The sequence below is a fragment of the Scophthalmus maximus genome, chromosome 19 (genome assembly GCF_022379125.1).
Source record: "Scophthalmus maximus strain ysfricsl-2021 chromosome 19, ASM2237912v1, whole genome shotgun sequence".
Lineage (NCBI taxonomy): Eukaryota > Metazoa > Chordata > Actinopteri > Pleuronectiformes > Scophthalmidae > Scophthalmus > Scophthalmus maximus.
In genome coordinates this window covers 3,882,208-3,902,203 of record NC_061533.1, presented here as the reverse complement: position 1 = coordinate 3,902,203, position 19,996 = coordinate 3,882,208, and the positions used below count along the sequence as shown (strand labels likewise).

General features: G+C 43.7%; 2 protein-coding genes across 5 annotated transcripts in view; one reads left to right on the top strand and one right to left on the bottom strand.

The window, feature by feature from the left end:
- Positions 1–1,074: 1,074 nt before the first annotated feature.
- On the bottom strand, positions 1,075–6,120 carry LOC118314339 (fructose-1,6-bisphosphatase 1). 2 transcript variants are annotated; one of them, XM_035640729.2, is made up of 7 exons: positions 5,868–6,120; positions 4,975–5,137; positions 3,713–3,805; positions 3,374–3,514; positions 3,152–3,289; positions 2,796–2,924; positions 1,075–1,272 (listed from the first exon to the last, which is right to left on the bottom strand). In XM_035640729.2, the coding sequence occupies exons 1-7, from the start codon at positions 6,035–6,037 to the stop codon at positions 1,081–1,083; spliced, it is 1,026 nt and encodes a 341-aa protein (XP_035496622.1). In that variant the 5' UTR covers positions 6,038–6,120; the 3' UTR covers positions 1,075–1,080. The 2 variants fall into 2 exon arrangements, with proteins under 2 accessions (XP_035496622.1, XP_035496623.1); XM_035640730.2 differs by having other exon boundaries at positions 2,796–2,915; positions 5,868–6,118.
- Positions 6,121–8,860: 2,740 nt separating this feature from the next.
- Positions 8,861–19,996, top strand: part of kank1a (KN motif and ankyrin repeat domains 1a) — a 47,677-nt gene continuing 36,541 nt past the window's right edge. The window contains exon 1 of one of the 3 annotated variants that reach the window (XM_035638861.2): positions 8,861–8,971. The gene's annotated coding sequence lies outside the window, so the exon portion shown is untranslated. Of the gene's footprint in view, positions 9,095–17,144; positions 17,220–19,996 lie in introns of those variants that run through there. The other 2 variants (XM_035638857.2, XM_035638860.2) reach the window with 2 other exon arrangements.

Genomic DNA, 19,996 nt, shown 5'->3' with positions numbered 1-19,996 from the left:
ACAAGATGTGGATTTTATACTAAGGGAGTTTGAGCACAGACTCGTTGGCCGAGTTTGAGCACAACAGCAGCTCGTGTGTGCTTCAAAAGGTCATCGGGACTCTGACTGACCTTTAGCTTAAAGGTCAACTCCCCGGGGTGAAGTATCTTCTAACTTTTTGAAGACGCCATGTCTCAGAACTTGATTTTCAAAAATGGAAAGGGAGTTTAAAAACACACATTATAAGACAGACCACAGTAAAATACTGAGGTTGCCTCTGATACTTTCACACTCAGCGTCAATAAAAGAACACAAGTGAAGAGGGGACGTTCAAAAGACGTGACACACAAATTCAAAATGATGAAAACGCTGATTCTTTTTTTTCCTTCTTGGAGTCATTTGGATTTATTGAGACTTTTTCAGACAGCAGTCGTTCGCACAACAATAAAAAGGCATCACGGTTTGTTTCGCATAGAGGTTGTGTTCGGTCCTTCACATGTGGAGAATATACACGTTCGCTCTTATCAAAGGCACAAGTGGAAGTAAACTGAGGAGGAATCCTTTCGATTGTTTATTTATTGTTTGGCACTCATTTTTTGTTCTTTGGTCGTTTTTTTGTGGAATGTGTGTTTCTCACGTTTCCACTGAACCATCTTCTCTCCGTGTTTTGCTGGTACGGCATAAAAACCTTGTAACGCGGAATATAGTTGATTTGTCAAAGATAAAAAGAGGCCCTGACATATTTTTTTTTTTTGGGGGCCTTAAAGGGACAGTAATCGATTTTGGAGAAAGATTGTTTGAAGAACTCGCAGCCTCGGTGTACGGGAGACGGACGCGCCAACCAAGTCGTAGCGTCCGTCGCTACCAGGTCTCTCACGGTTGTCCGGGAGTGATGTTTACAAACTGCAATGCCTTCCATGCATCATTTTTAACCGACAGCTAGCGATGAAACATTTCGACGAATTTTACAGTGTGTTTCGGATTAAAATCGCTGACTGTCCCTTTAAGAGACCACGTCATTCAAAAGGCATTTACGGACGGTTCGGAGATACAAGGCTTATCACGCCTGATGTATCGACGGCTGTGGGCGGCGGGTCGGTCTCACTGCTTGGCGTGTTTCTGGCAGATGGCGATGTACTCCAGCACGTCCTCGGGGGAGCCCAGGGCCACGGGGGCCCGCTGGTGGATGCTCTCCGGCTGGATGTCCAGGATGTTCTCGAAGCCGGTGGAGGCCATGCCGCCCGCCTGCTCGATGATGAAGGCCATGGGGTTGCACTCGTACAGCAGCCGCAGCTTTGAGCGAGAGGAGGGGGGGGGGGGGCGTTAGTTTCTAGTCCTGATGTCAAACTCAAGTTCCAATTTCTATTATCAGTAGTTTAAAAAGGCCCTGAAGGTTTAGCACAGACAACCCAACACCAAAGCATTAAATGGACCAATGGTTAAAGGACAGGTTCGCCATTTTTAAAACCTGTCTAATAAGTAACAGCATGAACACGGAAACAGGTTTTTCTTCCTTTAAAAACATCCAACCGGTTCACCACTTCCTCATACGCCTCAAATGTAAACGTGAAATCGTCCGCCTGCTCGTAAAAGCAGTCGACCTCACACTTCAGGAAGCGGCTCAACATTCCTCCTGATTCCCCATTTTGTTGAAATATTGTTGTTTTGTTTTAAAATTCTATAGTATGAAGTAAACATTTGTCTTGAGATTATAACCTGCTTTTTACAGGCTGCCTTGGATTTGGTGTGGCCGTGAATCCAAAGAAGACAAGGGGTTTGTTTACATTATATATATATAATAAAACATAATACAGACCCTATCGATTTGTTTGACTCAAATCAAGTCACTAACTTTTCGTGAGCTGGCCGTTTAAGTTTTGAAAATGTGACATTTATAGTGATTGTGGCTGTTGGGTGATTATTTCTCTGCATTTTGACACTGAAGAAAAAGACATATCCCTCTCTGATGTTTCTCCATCTCATTAATGTAGAAACAACAGTGGTTTTACGTCGCCCGCTGTGTGAAATCTCGTGTCTAGCTCAGTCTTGCGAATACTGGAAGGACGTGAAGAAACCACATTGAGAAACCGTCTTTCCGTTTGCTCTCAAGCTACAGACACAAGCGACTGAACAAAGAACTTTTTATTTCCATTGAAAAAGTATCAATATCGCGGTGAAACTATATGAAAGAAAAGAAAGAAATCGTACTGATGCTCAAGAGGTTTTAAACGAGCTCTTACAGTCGTCTGTGGTTGACGACGACATTAAGGGAAGAAGGAAGTTTGGTGATGAATTGGAAAAGACCACAACCAACATTTAATGGATTCTATTAAAATTTCAACCGATATATTTATATTTCTGCTGCCATAAAAACTTACTGTTAAACCAAATCTGTGGCTGGAAATAAAAGGTTGGAACAACAGGTTACTCCCGTTTGAGGAAAGAAGCTAAAAACTACAGAGAGCAACAGTTGTAACAAATTGTTTGGCCGTATAATTAAAAAAATATCTACATTTTTCAACTGTAAAAACACGCTGACAACACAAGGACAGGCTTGAGATGTCTGAAGGTATTGAAATATAGACTTGGGCATTAATCGTTTTTATCTTTTCATGGGGCAAATTTTTTTCTATGGAATATCAGCATCCTCAACCTTTAAAGCTCGTTCAGATGTGTGAACTACAGGAGGCCAGCCAGGTCAAGGATGTTCACTTCTTAAGTGTTATTACTGCTTTTGCCTTTTACGTCGTTTTTTTGTTGAATTCCCAGTAGTTTGTTATGCGTATTGGCAGAAGCAGGAGAAAGTAGAACCGTACCTTTCCCTTGGGGCTCTTCACATTCCCGGGGTATAAAAAGATGCCTCCGTACATCAGCGTCCGGTGAACGTCCGCCACCATGGAGCCGATGTAGCGGGCGCCGTAAGGCTCGGTGCCGTCCTGGAAATGTTATAAAAATGCTGCATTAGTTATTACATTTTTAAAAAAAACATACAGGCGTCTCATCAGTGTGAGATCTGCAGAATCTCCAAAATCCACGATTGAGGAAGAAATACCAAACAGAACAAAACACTGGAGAGAATGCGTTTGACCAGCGGCTGCTGGCGGCATCATCAACCCCTTTACGCCCGTGACGTCGTGCCCGAAGCTCTCGCCACATCTGTGCCGACGTCTACCTGAGGGAACTTCTTCTTCTGCAGGTACTCCGTGACGGCCGGCTCAAAGTGCATCGCGTAGCCCTCGTTCAAGCTGTAGATCTTGCCTCGCTTCTTGATCTTCACGTCCCGGTCCACCAGGATGAACTCGCCGATCGCCTGGCGATCAGAGAAAGCAGATTTGTATCGAGAGACCCCGCCGCGAACACGAAGAAGACACCGGAGATTCACAAGAGAACTGACCGGGTCGAGCATGAAGCCGTTGACTCCGTGGCCGGTGGAGAGCACGATCATGGTGGCGCTGCCGTAGAGGGCGTAGCCCGCCGCCACCAGGTCCCTGCCCGGCTGCAGGGCGTCCTTCTCGCACGGCTCGTCGTCCGTCGCCTGGGGGGGGAAAAAACGTACAATTTACTTTCCGTTCATAGTTTAACCACTGAAATTCTAAGCGTTTTGACATTTAAAAACTTCTCGGTTTGCAAAAACTTGTAAGAGAATTTGTAAAATACTTCTCACTCTTGTAAAAACAGAAAAATTGAATTAGTTAAAACTTAAAAAGAACTTAACAAAAATGTTGGTTATTACCTTTTTGTAGATGGCAAAGATGGTGCCGATGGAGACGAGACAGTCGATGTTGGAGGAGCCGTCCAAGGGATCGAAACACACGATGTATTTGCCCTGTGGGAGGAAACGTTAGAGAAATTACTTACATGTTTCTGCTTTTTACAGATTGTTATGATTTCACGAGCTTGACATTCGCTGGATCAATCTCGGAACGGTGACTCATGTCTCTCACATGTTTGTCAATGGAACTATTAATTTTCAATTGACATCAGCAAAAACACCGGTGTCAGTGAATGACAATGAGAGTTTTAGAGACCGAGAGTCGTTTAATTGTGATTTTTTCAAAGAAAAAGAAAAAATAAAGACTGATGAGACGCGAGAAGAAGCTCATACAATGTCAGATTCACATTATTTTGTGATTTCATAATCTTCTGAAATTCCATATGATAAAAAGCATCACCTTAAAAATGTGAAATATAGATACAATTTAATAACCTTTTAATACTGTAGCATTTCAATTAGAGCTGCAACAGTTAATCAATTAATCCATTAACAATCCACTACTAATTAATCACTAAACTATTTTGATAATTGATTAATCGGTTCAAGTAGTTTTTATGAAAAAGTATAAATTCTCTGATTTGTTACGTTTTGATTTGTTTAGTTAATGTGAATATATTCTGGTTTCTTTGCTCCTCCATTGACAGTAAACTAAATATCTTTGGTGTGTGGATTAAACAAAACATCGTCTTGGGGGTTTGGGAAACACGACCGGCATTTTATGAACCAAACAACTTGATCGATTAATCAAGAAAATAATCAACAGATGAATCCATAATGAAAATGATCGTTAGTCACAGCCCCTAGTTTCAATGAATGTGACAGAAGTCAATCCACACTTGGTTGTTATGGAAACGTACCTAAGGACGGCCACTGTGACTTTAGAACAAAAGTGTAAAAATGACCAAAGTATTAAAATAAATGTCATGAATGGGCCTTTTTGTCTTTGGGAAGGTGACGGAGAACAGCTCAGGAGGTCAAAGGTCGTGTCGGACCAGATTCAAACCACATGCGCCTCAGCCAGCTCAACCTGATCCGGAGACAATGCTTTCATTTGAATAGCAGATGTTTAAATTCACCAGGGGTAAAAGTGGATTAGCCAGTTTTAAAAAAAAACTCCAGATAAACGGGTCCTGGATGAATTAAAAAGTAGTTTTTCTGAGTCGTAAAGAGAACTTGCGACGTGTTGGTCCCCGGTTTCAGTTTTTACAAGACGCACTCACCCTGGTTTCCGGGTCTATGATGATGGCTTTGTCGTTCTCTTCGGACACCAGAACGCAGGAGGTGAAGGACGACTTGATCATGTTGATGATCAGGTCGTTGGACAGGATGTCCAGCTTCTTCACCTGGTCACCGGTCACGTTCGTGCTGCCGGAGATGCCGTAGCTGAAGAGACACGGAAAAATTGAGACGTTGACGTTGAGAACTCACGATGACACTGACAACTGGCAGGAAGAAATCTCTGAACATTAAAAAAAAACCAAACAACTAATGTAAACTTTTGTGACCATTTTCCTTATTCAGCTCTCGTCTAGTTTCTATCACGTCTTCTGAATATTAACTTACAAAGTCGACCAACTCTACAGTTTTGAACTGGGATACATATAATGGTAATGATTTTTTTTTTTAAAACACAAAAAAAACTGCAGTTGATGCATGACGCAGCATTTCTCCACAGCAGAGGTTTGGTGTCGATTGAATATGAGGAAATAGATCAACGACAGAATTGAAGCTAGATTTTCGGTCTTTTCAGCCACAGTGCTTTTTTGCACAAAAGACGATTTTTCGTACAAATGTATACGTGAATAAAAATTGTTCACGTTGCCGTAAATACTAAGGGGAAACAGGCCTGTTTTTTTGTGCATTTTTACTTGAGGATACTGAAACCTTCACTCAACCACACAAGATAATAAACAATAAAAAAACAAGCCTGTTGAACATAATGGAAGTGGGCGTGGCCGCGTTCAGGTATGCAGCTCCTGATTGGCTCACAGGGAACCTGGGTGTCCTGGGGGTCTGTGCCAACGTGGATGAAAGTGTGGATGAAAGTGCATGCGTGTGTCTGTGTCTGTGTGTGTGTGTGTGTGTGTGCGTGCGTGTGCGTAAAACAACTCACAGGTGGGCGAGCCCGGCTTTACGCACGGCGCTGGAGATGGCCTTCACCGCCGTGCACACGGAGTTGAGCAGCGTCGTCAGCTCCCCGGTGCCCCCCGCCCTCCTGCCCTCCTCCATCACGAACCGGGTCACGGTGACCACGTTGGTGTCGAAGGTTCCTCGGTCGGACATGGCGGCGGACGGTGGTTCCCCTGCGGCCCGAGAGAGAGAGAGACAGAGAGAGGGAGTTGAGGAGGAGCGACGCTCCAGGACTTTTAAATGCGCTCCAACGCGGAACTGCTCGGAGGGAGGGAAGATGTTGGGACCAATGGAGAGCCGCAGTGGAGGCGTGCCCCCCCTCCCCCCCCTCTCATGACACCCACTCTGTACAAACTGTACCGCGTCGTGATGAAATGATAGAATTATTACCAACAGCCGGGATGTGACCAGAAGAATAGACGCTGCGCATACCTGCGCCGCCGTTGCGCAAAAGTGCGCTTTTTCCAGCAGGTTTCCAGACAATAGGAGTGAATGAATGAACTGTTTCATAATGTTCTTTCATGACTTCTGATAGTGTTGCATTCATACGTGCATTCAGTTTCCATCCATCCACAGATATAACAATCTGCCCCATGCAAAAAGAAGTTTAAACTGCTCAGTTTGTTCTTCTCTTCACTTAATGCTGCACTTTATACTCTGGGATTTTATATTGTTTCTATACTTAAAAGATATGTATTTTTAATATTCAACCCTTTTTGTTCATCTGTACAAGTCGATTAATGCCACTAGTTTGGGAGAATTAAATGTTAGAAAAGTACACATGGCTGTCGTGTAATCGATCTATTAATCTATACTATTGATCAAAAAACGTTATCAAAAGTTGTAACCATAGTCTCAGAGCAGCCTTGGCCTATAAGTCAGTTACAGTCCAACAGGTTCAAATGCACACAGGTCACTTCCATATTTATTCGCTAAAGTTTCCATAAGGCAACAAATTAATTTGACTATTTTACAATAAAAAATATCTCCTCTTAACTGGTTTGATGCTGAAAATTAAAAGAAAACTTACCCCAGATGTTTTTTTTCTTTTTTTCTTTTTTGAAAGATTTTAGCCTAATGATGAAATGATTGTTCATCTTTGAGGAGCCCTCAGGCTGCGGCCTCCCCAGTTTCACGTGTCCGTGGTGAGGCGGAGGGGGTTGGGGGGATGCAAACAGGATTTTCCCGATCGTGTGATGAGACGAGTGTTTGTTCTATCACAGAAAGAAAGTAAACTGTAAAACAGGTATTCTTTATCACGGCCTGTCAGTGAAACTGAGGTTTAAAAAAAATCATTGTTTTCATATGGCAACACCAAATGCAACAGAGGCTTGATAATAACAATAAACCTAATTTAAAAAAACACGTTTTAGTTAGTTAAACACATGCACTTATATATATTTTTATATATTTTTTATACAGACAGACAGACAGACAAGCAAGCAAACAGACAGACAGACAGTCAGACAATTAGATAGATAGACAGACAAGCAAACAAACAGACAGACAGAAAGACAATTAGATAGATAGATAGACAGACAAGCAAACAGACAGACAGACAGACAGACAATTAGATAGATAGATAGACAGACAAGCAAACAGACAGACAGAAAAACAGATAGATTACATTAGGCTTCGACCACCCATTTGCTATAAAACTTCATAATCACCATACTTAACCATAGTAGATGTAGAAACTTCTATCTGATAAAACAAAACGCCACAAGATGGCGATCTCGACCTCGCCTGTGACTTTGACTCCTTTTGGCTCTGTCAGCCACAGAAATTAATATTATCACTATTATTGATCCTCAATGTTATCACTGTATAATTTGACATTCACGCAACCAAATACTTCCACACTTTTAAAATGGAGAGAGATATTTCTAAGTCAGTAAAAAAAAACTGTTGCTACTATGAATAAAAAACAATAACCCAACGAGCGATGTGCAGCTTTTGGACAGACAGGCAGTGAGACATACAGACAGGTAGGTAGGTATGTAGTAGACAGACAGATGGACAGACAGACAGACAGGCAGACAGACAGACAGATATACAGACAGACAGGCACACAGACAGACAGACAGAAAGACAGGCCGGCAGACAGACAGACAGGCAGACAGACAGACAGATATACAGACAGACAGGCACACAGACAGACAGACAGACAGACAGACAGACAGACTTGATCCTATATTAGGTTTAACCACACATTTACATAAAACATTTGTTCTAAATAATCACCATAACCATAGATGTAGAAACTTCTATCTAACGCTGATAAAACAAAACGCCACAAGGTGGCGCTCTCGACCTCGCCTGTGACTGAGTCCTTTTGGCTCTGTCAGCCACAGAAATTAATATTATCATTATTATCAATCCTCAAAGTTATCACTGTATAATCTTACATTCACGCAACCAAATACTTCCACACTTTTAAAATGCAGAGAGATATTTAAGAGTCAGTAAAAAAAATAAAATGTTGCTACAATGAATAAAAAACAATAACCCAACGAGCGATGTGCAGCTTTTGGACAGACAGGCAGTTAGACAGACAGACAGACAGACAGACAGACAGGTAGGAAGTAAACAGACAGACAGACAGGTAGGAAGTAGACAGACAGACAGACAGGCAGACAGGCACACAGACAGACAAACAGACAGGCAGACAGACAGACAGGTAGATAGGAAGTAGACAGACAGACAGACAGACAGGCACACACACAGACAGAAGAGTCAGTAAAATAATAATAATAAAAAAAATTTTAAAACTCACTTTTACAACAGGAAGTCTCCAGGGTTCACATCCTGGCGCGTGGCTCGAGGGACAACCCCCCTCGCGGCAGGACAGGTGAGCTCCCACCTGAGGCCCCGATCAGGCGCCGCTCGTCTGGGCACCGACTGCGCATGACCGCTGCTGCTGGAGCGGACAAGTACAAAGAGGCTGCTGGCGGCGGCGCAGGAGGAGGAGGAGGAGGTGCAGCCGCAGAAAGGACGGGACGGGACGGGACGGGACGCGTCGAGTCGAGTCGTGCGCCACGGGACTAACGTGTACTGCAGCGGGACGTGAAGTCTGAACAGTCTCCGGTCAGTCGCTTTTTCTTTTTTTCTTTACCACAAAACGAGAGTTTTTCACTCCCGAAGGACGAAACAGTGCAGTTCAGAGGAGTCGAGTCGCCTTCAGGGAGCGTGGGAGACGCCGCGACTCGGGTGAGTGCAACGCTCTCGGCAGCTTCAGATTCAGATTAATAATCTCTCGTGTTTGGTCGAAGGATTCGAATAGTTTGTGCTCGCCACACTATGATGCAACTTTATCAGTTCAGTCAGTGGCTGTTCTTTGTAATCAGGTGGTCCCCCCCCCCCCGCTGCGAGCGGACCAGACAATCCCATGAAGCGCTGCTGGTTAAGCAGGATTATGGTGTTTGTCGTTACCTGCTCGTTTCTGATAATCTGGCGGCGGCGTTGGGCTTTTCGTTTTCCTTTTTTTTTCTTTTTCTCTCGACTATTGAACGCCACACGTTCGCGCCAAACAGGTGTCATGGTGATTGATCTACCGCCAGGATTAAGATCACACGCTGCCGCCGGGTGGGGTTGACCTTTGACCTGCTAGATCTTCGAGATTGAAAAGTGCTCTGTAAATGAAATTTTTTATTATTATTATTATTATTATTATTATTATTATTATTATTATTATTACCTGCACGAGTGAAGGCGATGTGAGCGGAGTGGAGGAGGAGGCTGAGACCGGTTCATTGCATCGGGATGGAACTTTTTGAGGCTGCTGATGGTTCCTTGGAAGAATCAACAGTGACCCATCCCTCTCATGTGACCTGATAATCCCTCGCCACTCTATGACCCATACTGAATCCTGTGTCCCTGGGATTTAACATCTTCAATCACCACGGGTTCCCAGTGTCACAACCGTCCTCGTCATTCTTTCTTTCTTTCTTCGCCACCTTGATAAACAGCAGCACGTCGCACGAATCCTGTAACAAGAGCCTCTCTAACAGGCCACTGAAAGGTCCTGCCATCAACTTTGAAAACGAAGATGCTGCCGCTGCTGCCTGGTCATATCTGGTATCCAGTAAGGGGGTCGACTGATGCGGCTTTTTCCGGGGCCCATACAGATTATTGTTAATCTAAGAGGAAGATATTTGTCTGTCTGTGTGTCAAAAGGCGTCAAAGTTTAGAATGACACAATCTCTTAACTAGAGCCCGACCGATATGGATGTTTGGGGGTCCGATGCCGGTATCGATATTTGGGAGTACAAGATTCCCGATAGCGAAACATTGGCTGATCTATATATATCTATAGATATATCAATTTCAATCGGTCAATGATTCCTAAAATGTCATTATCAAAGCTTTATGACACAGACATGTAATTGAGGCTTGATATTTTTAGTTTAACCATGAACTTTATCATAAATAACCCAAAAAATTGAAAATACACATGCAACCAGATACATAGAATTTATAACAAACATTTTTTTTACACATTTAAAGGCTCAAATCAGTTGGCCGATATATCGGTCGGGCTCTTTACTCTTAACACCAAACTTTGTTGCAATGCCCTCGAAGCACATGTTTAATTCACAGAACCTTTCAACACGACCTCAACCGAAAAAGTGCAGGGAGCAACTGTAGAAGCGGCGTTATTATGAAGTTGAAAGAAACGAACATGTACGGCGACATCGCTAAAGTTCAGAGAGTCGTGACTGCGGCGGCATCAGAACCGACAAAGAAGAGTCACTCTTCATCATTCCCACGTTTTCATAAAAGATAAAAGCACCGAATTGATAGTCGGGGGGGGGGGAGCATATGAGCATTGTGACGGCGGTTTAATGAAATTCTTCTGGCATATTCTCCTGACTCTGTTTTTCTACACTTGCGAATAATGAGGGCAGATCGCAAACGGTGATTTCATCCAAGTGGCCAAGCGAAGCAATTCCCTCACATGTAGAAGTCCCAGTCTGGGGTGAACTTTTGACCAGTCACGGTGGGAAAAATATCACATTTTCTATGTTTTATTATCAAAAATATAGATGTTTATAGCTGTACTGGTGTTTAACTCAAGGTTGTTGGAGACAGTTTGGCTTCTTTTGCTCGGACAACATTGATCCACAGTCTTTCCTTATGACACGTCATCATTCATTTGGAAAAAACATGGACATTCTGAAGAGTTTTGATTACAAAAACAAGACAGTAATTGTCATTTTCCTTTCAGTTGAACCTTATGAGTTATGAAATCCCTTCCGTTGTTTTTTCCAGTCATGCAGGTGCACTTGACTCTTTACACTAAATCCCACCGGACAAAATATTAGGAACACCCTTCGGTTCAACACGTCGCTCCACAAACTACAGCATGACGCTGTTTAAAGTTTCTCTCGAAAACAAGAAATTCACATTAAACATTTAACTTTTGACCGTGCTGATGTTTTAGACAAACTATTTGCTTAATCTTAAATCTTACTAGAGCACAACAGGTTTGTTATGGACACATGCAGCCAGCAGATCGGTCTTGTTCTGTGCAGCCACCCTGGTACAACATATACAGACAATGTGTCTACGGTGTGTGGTTGTCAGTCTGTTCTTCTGTCGGCACATTCTAGTGGATAATAATAAAAAAAACAACACAAGAACAATATTCACAATTAAAAGATGATTTGATTTCATCCTCGGGACCTTGCTGCTGCTGAAAAACATTTTGTAACTTTCAAAAAAAAAAAATGCCCCCGTATAATTTGCATAGCAACAATTTAGGGGAATTATTTTTGTCACAAAATACTTGATGGTTAGACTCAAGATGATTTGTTTATGAATCTCGTGAGTATATGAAAAAAAGCCTGTTACAAATTCTCAAGTTATGACAATGTTTGTTTGTGTAAAAAGCAACAGGCCAGAACTCAAAGATAATCACTTTATCTACTTATAAATAAGAAAAAATAGGAAAATATTCACATTTAGGAGCGGGAGCCAGTTAACCTTGTTATATTTTGCTCACAAAAAGACTCAAATGAGTCGCTGATTAAATTTCTGTCTTCAACCATAACAGATCCTCAGTGTGTGTGTGTGTGTGTGTGTGTGAAGCTCACGTGCCTCTTGTTTATTCCCCTGACGTCCCTCTGAGCTCAGACTTTGCTGTTACTGTAACACTCTTATAAGTTAAATCTGTACATTGTGCATGTGTCCCCCTCCCGTCCCCCCCGTCCCCCCGCCCGGCGACACACTCAGCATTCCTCAGCCTCTCTCACACTGCGTCCCCATTATAACACATAAGCAGATCTGGAGGGAAGCTCGGCCTGGCGTGGGCTGGTACATCGGGCTCAGCGGCCCCCTCGCTCTCCCAGCGTCCACATCACCGGGCCCCCGGGGTCATTCGGCCCCTTCTTTTGTGGACATATGGCAGCAGAGAGGTCTCTCAATTAACACCTCGGCGAGACGAGACCTTCTGTCCACATGATCAAAGCCCCCCCGTCCGCTCAAGATGTGTCACCCCTTCGGCCGCCGCCGCCTCCCTGTGTGATTATGACTCTCCCATCCCTCCGCTGTTTGTTTAGAGGAAACGACTTCCACTCGGCCGCGCCGTCCCAGCGCGTTGCTCGTCAACTCTGGGCCCTTTTTTTGCTTTTCTTTCCGACTGCACAGTTTTTTTTTCTCTGTAATTTTAGGCGGAGGCGGAGGTGCTGAGTTGTAATTTTTGGTTTTTCGGTCCAACATCTGTGCACGCGCTCGTGTCCCGTACTCTTTGCTTCTCTTGCATGTTTTTTTGCCGCTAAAAATACTGCATTTTTGTGTTCTCAAAAATATTATTTAGTTGTGTGTACTGTTTTCTTTTTTTGATGAGAGCTTCCCTCGCTGTGTAACCTCTCTGACCGAGGAGGTGAAGGGAGTTGTTACAGCTGCTCAGGTTTTTTAAGTGCGTGATGAAGACCTACATGAGCCTCGAGGAACTGCCCTGTTATTACAAGATCAAATCTATTTTATACGGCAGATCCACCCAAACTCAACGATTGGAGCTCCGCTGCAAACCTGCACTGCACCAAAGAATAGTGGATGAGACAGATTGGGTAGGAGATATCACGTACATATCCGTCAGGATACAGCACAGAATGTATTTTTTTTTAAATGTAATAAAAACAAAAGGGAAAAGTCAAGCTCTCAGGGAATCCTCCTAAAAGATTTGCCGCGGCCTGGGGCAGCTGCCCGGCCAGCCCCACATTGTTTTCTCTCATTATTGGCGTGATCAAAGCACCGGCACAACTTTGCCAATAATCTTTTTTTTTTTTTTTTTTTAAACGCCACTTCTCGGATTTAGAGGCTTAGCGGAGTCGGGAGTGGCCTGAGACGTTCGTGCTGCCGGGATCTGGCTTTATTTCATTTGCTCAAATGATTTAAAGATAGTATAAGACATATTCTGTAGACATATGAGTTAGTGTTTACTTTTTAGTGGTCACGCCTAAGATTTTCGGGAGGTTGTGGACCAGACTTACCCTGCGTTCCATTTTACCTCGGAGCTCGAAAGTCGGGTTTATCGTTGCAGTATAATCTCTGAACTTGGCGTCACGACATGCGAGTCGGAAAATGCAACTGGCAACGCCACCAGATCGGGAAATAATCACCACCCCGCCTTCCGGCCTCGAGGTTTAATGGAACGCAGCCTAATTCTTGGAAAGTTACCAGTCATGGCTAAGAAGTAGTGTGTCCCACGTACAACGCAGATTCATAATTTGTTACACCTGGGTTTTTGTATTAATAAAACATGTAATATTAGTGAGCTTTACAGGTGCTATTTAGGGATTTTGTGACCTTTTGGCGCATAGGTTTCCCCATTTCCAGCATTTATGCTAAGCTAAGTTAGCTAGCTTGTGGCTGTTAATATGATATTTAACCAACAGATAAAAGGATCATGAGATAAAAACATTCATTCACCAAATTGTCAAACTACCCTTTTGGCCTTTTCTCTGTTTTTCCTACTAGAGGTAAAGAAAAAAACAATCATATTGTTGTCTCTCCCCCTTTCACCAATTAACCAATCAAACTGACCCTTCAAGATACGATAAGTTTAAGTGTAATGCCGTGTGATACAGTAACACCATTGAGGAATGTTCATCTTAAGAATCCATCGGTCGAACCGCCCAGATTTCTCTCCGTCTTGTTATTTAGCTCCGTTGCTCTTTTGAACCCAAACGTGGCTGAATGAGAGGGAAGCTGTTGTCTCGCTGATGGTTCCCCTGATAACCTCTTATGCCTGTTTAAGAGCCCGTGGAGCTGAAGACCTCATCAGTGGCGTATACGCCGAAGCTGTGAACTCATGTATGGAGTTCAAATCCTTGCAAACTTGCATTTTGTGAAACGTGAGACGTTAAATGTCAAAATACGATCTTGAGTGAAACCCCGGATTGGATTTCCATCCACTTGAGAAGCTCGTTGAATTTGTCAGACGATTCTGTCGCGCGTGCTTCAACTTGTTTTCAGATTTCTGTTGGGCAGGAACATTGTCACGGTGAACATGAACGAGGGAAGGTATTTCTCTGCGTAGCCCGGATTAACCCCCCCGGCTAAACCTTGGAAGTGTGTTCCACAAAGATGTTTTGTTTCCTGGTATGTTAATCTCTCTCTTTGCATCCGTGCCTCCTCTCGGTCATTGTGTGATCAGACGTGATCGGCAGGAACCCTTTGCATTATTGCAAATTAATTTGGATTAAATGAGATCATGAATGTTTAATTTCTCCTCACAGATGATTTTTTTGTGTGTATTTCTCTTGGTTGGTTGATCGTGATGATTAAATTCATTATACATCAAAAAAAATGTAGCCTGAAGTGAAACACAAAGTGCCTCGCTTGGCTTGCTGGAAACGATTGTTTCTGAAATTCGCCACCCAGTGGGTGAAGTGCTAGATAAAACAGTAATGTGGCGAGGCAGTGAACCGCAATCATCTCCCACTGCCTTTCCCTCGCTTCTATTTTTTTGACTCCAATGCTGAAGATTGCAAAACTATCGCACGCAGCAGACGGCTCAGTTGATGATTTATTTGCTGATATTGTTCCTCGGAAGAACTGCGGCGAGGGTTTACCTTCAAATCATCCCTGCGGAAAACCATAAAAATGCTTATAAACCAGCCGCATGAGGCACTGGTGGGAGTTGCTGCCTTGCTCGTGCTGTAGTAGAATATAATCTGATGCATCTGCTGGGGATTAAACCTGCAGCTCTTCTGTTGTTGCCACGTATTCCAGCCACAGGACTACTGCAACACTTGGATCCGTCTTCATGTGGCGGCAGAAATGATAGAGATCAACAAAACATTGCAGGCCCTCACATACCAAACCCCGTCAGAAGGAAGTGTCTGTTTGCAGCGGCAACTCCAACCTCAGCTTGTCATTATCTCCTCGGATCTAGTCATGTCTACTGATGAAGGGCGAGTCGAGCAGAAGGGAGGAGCGGAAAATCCTGCATGTTTCATCGTACGTTAACAGGACGATGCACTGGCAAAGTGGATCCAGGGAACAATTGACTCTGTGATTATCCCTCAGCTATGCAGGCGTGCACAGACTTTGCCTGTCAACTCGAAGCGTTCCGCAGAAGAAGGCGGTCTGATTCGATTTTTACTAGAACTCAACGCACAAGCCAAAAACGGGAGGCCCACGAGCCGTGACACCAAAAATAGCACATTCGTAACAAAGTTTTATATTAGTTTTATTTAGTAAAATCTAAACCTTGCAAGAGGTAACCACATTTTTGAGGACATGGTTTATATAGATTGACGACATGACTGCTGCCGAAAGTAAAAAGCTAAAACATCTTGATCGCCCCCTGGTGGCTGGCTGCGGTATAGGTCATAAACCCTGCCTCCTCCATGTTAGCAGATGGGACAGATAGAAAGTCAAATTAAACGCGAAATACATTTTTCTAAAGATGGTTCCTGTCATTTTAGGTAGTTCCTATCAAACTGATGGATGTACAAGCGTACATGATTCTGATAGGTTTGTTTTTAATTCGTTTTTTGATGCCATAATAAATTGGCATGCCCCGTCCTTCGGAGTTTGCGGCACAGTGGCGCGAGTTGGATGCCCCTTTCCGAAGGCTCTTTCAAATGCGGCCCGACAAATGCGTCCTTACATTTACTGAGCGACAAAGGATCCACCGGGTGGATCCTTCCCGGCTAAACCTTTTCCCAGGATTCATTTCGAGCCGGTGACAAACTTTCAAACTTTCCGTGGGCAACTTCGACTCTGTTGCTGGGCGACAGCGGTAAGGGCCTGTCCCGGTCACCGTGGTTGTCCTCCGTCGTCCGGGTAGACCACGTCCACCGTAGGAGGCGGTCCCTGAATTGGGACACGGCTGTTTTGACTGAGTGCTTGAATCGGTCGGCAGCCATATTCAGATTTTTTTCTTCTCCTTTTTATGGAGCAAAACATTGATTTAAAGAAATCATGGTCCAATTAATTCACAATAAGAATTACTGTTAATCTCAGCCAAAGGTATAGTGTTCTTTCTTTACCCCCGCAAGCAACTGTTGGAATCCTTTCACTCCACTGAATCAATCAATCAACTAACTGTCAAAAGTAAATTTTAGTCAACGGCGCCCTGAGGGTGCTTCATTGTCAGAAGATAGATATTGGGCGGAGTATCACTTAAATAAGAGGAGAGGTGTAGTTTTACATCAAAATCTTGCCCCGAGCTGCTTCTTACCCCCTTAACTCTCTGGAAACGCCCCCCCCCCAAATATCTCCACACTCCCATTATCCTCCTCACCACAACACACCACACAGAGGGAGAGCTGCCGGATTCATCTCATCTTGCCCTGGACGCAAAGGTTCACGACTGAGAGAACCCCAGACCCCTCGGCCCACCGGTCACCAGGCTGCTCATGTTGCCGTCTCCCTCCCTCGCTGGCTGGCATTGTCAGGTTACTGTGTGTGTGTGTGTGTGTGTGTGTGTGTGTGTGTGTGTGTGTGTGTGTGTGTGTGTGTGTGTGTGTGTGTGTGTGTGTGTGTGTGTGTGTGTGTGTGTGTGTGTGTGTGTGTGTGTGTGTGTGTGTGTGTGTGTGTGTGTGTGTGTGTGTGTGTGTGTGTGTGTGTGTGTGTGTGTGTGTGTGTGTGTGTGTGTGTGTGTGTGTGTGTGTGTGTGTGTGTGTGTGTGTGTGTGTGTGTGGTGATTGGCTCGCGCTCGGGGCCGTGTGAGACACCGCCGGGTGACGTCTCCGTGTTAATCCCACATTTCTCTCTGTGGGGATGTTTTCTCTCTGGTCGTGCCGGGAGCCTGCACCGTCCGCCGAGGGAGATGCGATCGCGACAAAAAAGTAACTTTGGCCACTTTCACGACACGACGGGGGTGAGTGCAGAAGTTATGTTTTGAGAGTTGCTCAGATCCACATTCATGTAAAACTGCCGACGCCAAGACTTTTTCTTTTAGGTTTCATTCATAGTAGTGCTTGCTCCCAAAACATTTTTGGGACACTGGCTGCAGAAGTTGGTCTGCGTAGGTGGTCTCGTGGAAGTAATTAGGAGGACATTATTGGAATTTTTTTTGTGTTGGTTGAAAGTGTTGGTTTTGACACAGCTGGAAGCGGCTTCTTGACATTTTCTAAATGAGGCTTCCGCTGAGTTAAAGTGAACTCTTCAAAGCTGCGGTAACAAATTACCACGACTTTTCTTTAACCTTTGAGGCGAAGGCCTGATGGGACCGTTTACCAGTCGGGGGGGGGGGGGGGGGGGATCCTTTCCCATTTCCCTCTTTAATTTAGGTAAGTTGCCAAACTAGTAGGACACTGCCACTGTCGGGTAAAAGACGAGTCGTCCTGAAATCGGAAGAGAAATCCGTCCGTCAGTCTGCGGCCACTTGCCTTTTGACTGACACTGTAAACAACTCTCCTGAAGAAGGTCAGGCGTTTTCTCGGTAAACTGTTGAACTGCGGCAGTAAATTATTTCCGCTTGTGGCCGGCGGGGCTTTGTTTACAGTCGAGATTGACTCCCTGGTGACACCATTGATCTTATCTGACGGGGGTTTTTGAAAGCCTCATGCGCACATCAGGTCCTGCCGTCGGGGCGCACACCGCACGGGAAGCTGCTTTTAAATATGAGACTGCGTTTACAGGCGACCGTCCCATTAATTATAGAGATAAAACACTTGTGCGAGCCGCAATCAGCACATAGATAACTGAGTGCATGTGCAGTATTGTTGCGATAGTTGACAATAACTTGGTGCAGCGGACGACAGTGTTTGACTTGTGTGAATTTAGTCGTCACCGCTGTTGTGGTGGTGGTGGTGGTGGTGGTGGTGAAGTCGGCCTGACAATGGGCCCTGCAGCCTCTCGGGTTACGGTCTCCACAAAGTGAGGAGCCGATCACCATGGCAACGCCGTCCACGGGTTCCCTGACCCGGTGTCCGTGACTGGGAGATGGAATTGTACGTTATAGTTATAATATGTTTAAATAAATACTATTATATAATTATACGTATACTTTTTTGTGCAAAGGGGGCTACACATTTTTAAAGGAGACATATGATTAATGTTTTTTAGGCCTTTTTGCATTTATTTGCATAAAAATATTGAAGGAAAGACAGGACAGTAGGAGAATGAGATACAGTAAATGGACGCCCATAGCTTTGATAATGTGTCTGTGTGTTATTACTTTCACTTATGGGCTTCTGTGTTATATAATATCATATTCTGACAACCTTATCCCTGGATGGACTAAAGGGATCTTGTACCACTGAGATACGTTATCACCAAACAGGATGTTGAATGTCAACTCTGTTTTGTTTATTCAAATTAAGAGATTGTGCTTTTTTTCTCTCAATAACTCGGCTGGCTTTAACGTTTGAGTTGTTGGGAGACCAGGTGAGATACTGAAACATGGTATATATGGATCCGTAAAATGATATTCACTAAAATATCAATTAATCAAATTGGTAAATACAAAAAGGGAGTTTATTATTATTATTATTATTATATATTACTGGAACAGTGTTTAGTTATGTTTTATATTATTGTCCAATATGTGTTTGTGGTGGTGTCTCCAGCCGACTGGCGAAAAAAATGAAAACCCTTCATAATGAAAATATTAAGTTAATATTTTGGTATTAAAGAGTGCATGCGGTCTCTGTTCCAGTCTCATATTTAGAGGGACATTTTGAACAAAAACAGTGATCTCATGTTTCCATGGCAGGTTCTCTGTTGTACATTATTGATACGACCCTCCCTTCCTCTCTTGTCTATAGTTGTTTTGCATATTCACGAACATCTGCCACCAAACCTCCCCAACGGCAAACGCTGATTGTTCCTGCCCGAGCACGGGTCACCATTCAAGTCAATGTTTGTTTATGGACGGCGCCTCCTGGATGGGGCCTGTCGACCTTTCAGAGAGGCTGAGTGATGCTAGAATTCATTATAAAGTTTGATTCTTGTCATCGGGATGATCTAAACCAAGAACATTTTTTTGACCTTTCCATTCTCCAAAGTTAACAAATCAACCCCGTGAGAATAAGACATTTTGTGAGATGGTGAAGAAATCTATGAGTCTGGCTGGTCGATTACAAAAACATTGCATCACGCTCAATTTGGAGAGAAGTTCAGTTGAAAGACGAGCAGGATGTTGCCCAGAAACCTGTGTTCTGAAGTTGGCTACAGCAGATTAAAGCGCACTAGATTTGGAAAAAATAAATGATCGAATAGATTACTCAAACCAGGGATGTCTCAGTTCCCAATGTGTCTATTTAACTACCAAACCGCCACCAGCTTAAAATTATAACCTTTCTGTCTACATGTACTTGTTTTTTGTTAGTTACCAGTACAGAGTCTCCAAGGATCCGGGCAAATTGTCCAATGGCTGTTGAACAGCAGATTTGAATTTCAACATTTCCAACGCAAATCCAGCAAATCTAAAAAATAAACTTGAAAGTTCACTATTTTTATTGCTCGACTCTTCGTGTCTATGGCTCTAATGGCCAGTTACTGCTACAGCAATTTGCCACCCGCTGACAAATATTTTGAACTTGCCCACAAAGGTCCCAGATCGGAGCTAAATCGATGTTGGATAGTCGCCAATCGTAATTATGTGAACTCTTCAAAGACGCGATTTGAGCGGACACTCGCCGACATGTCGTC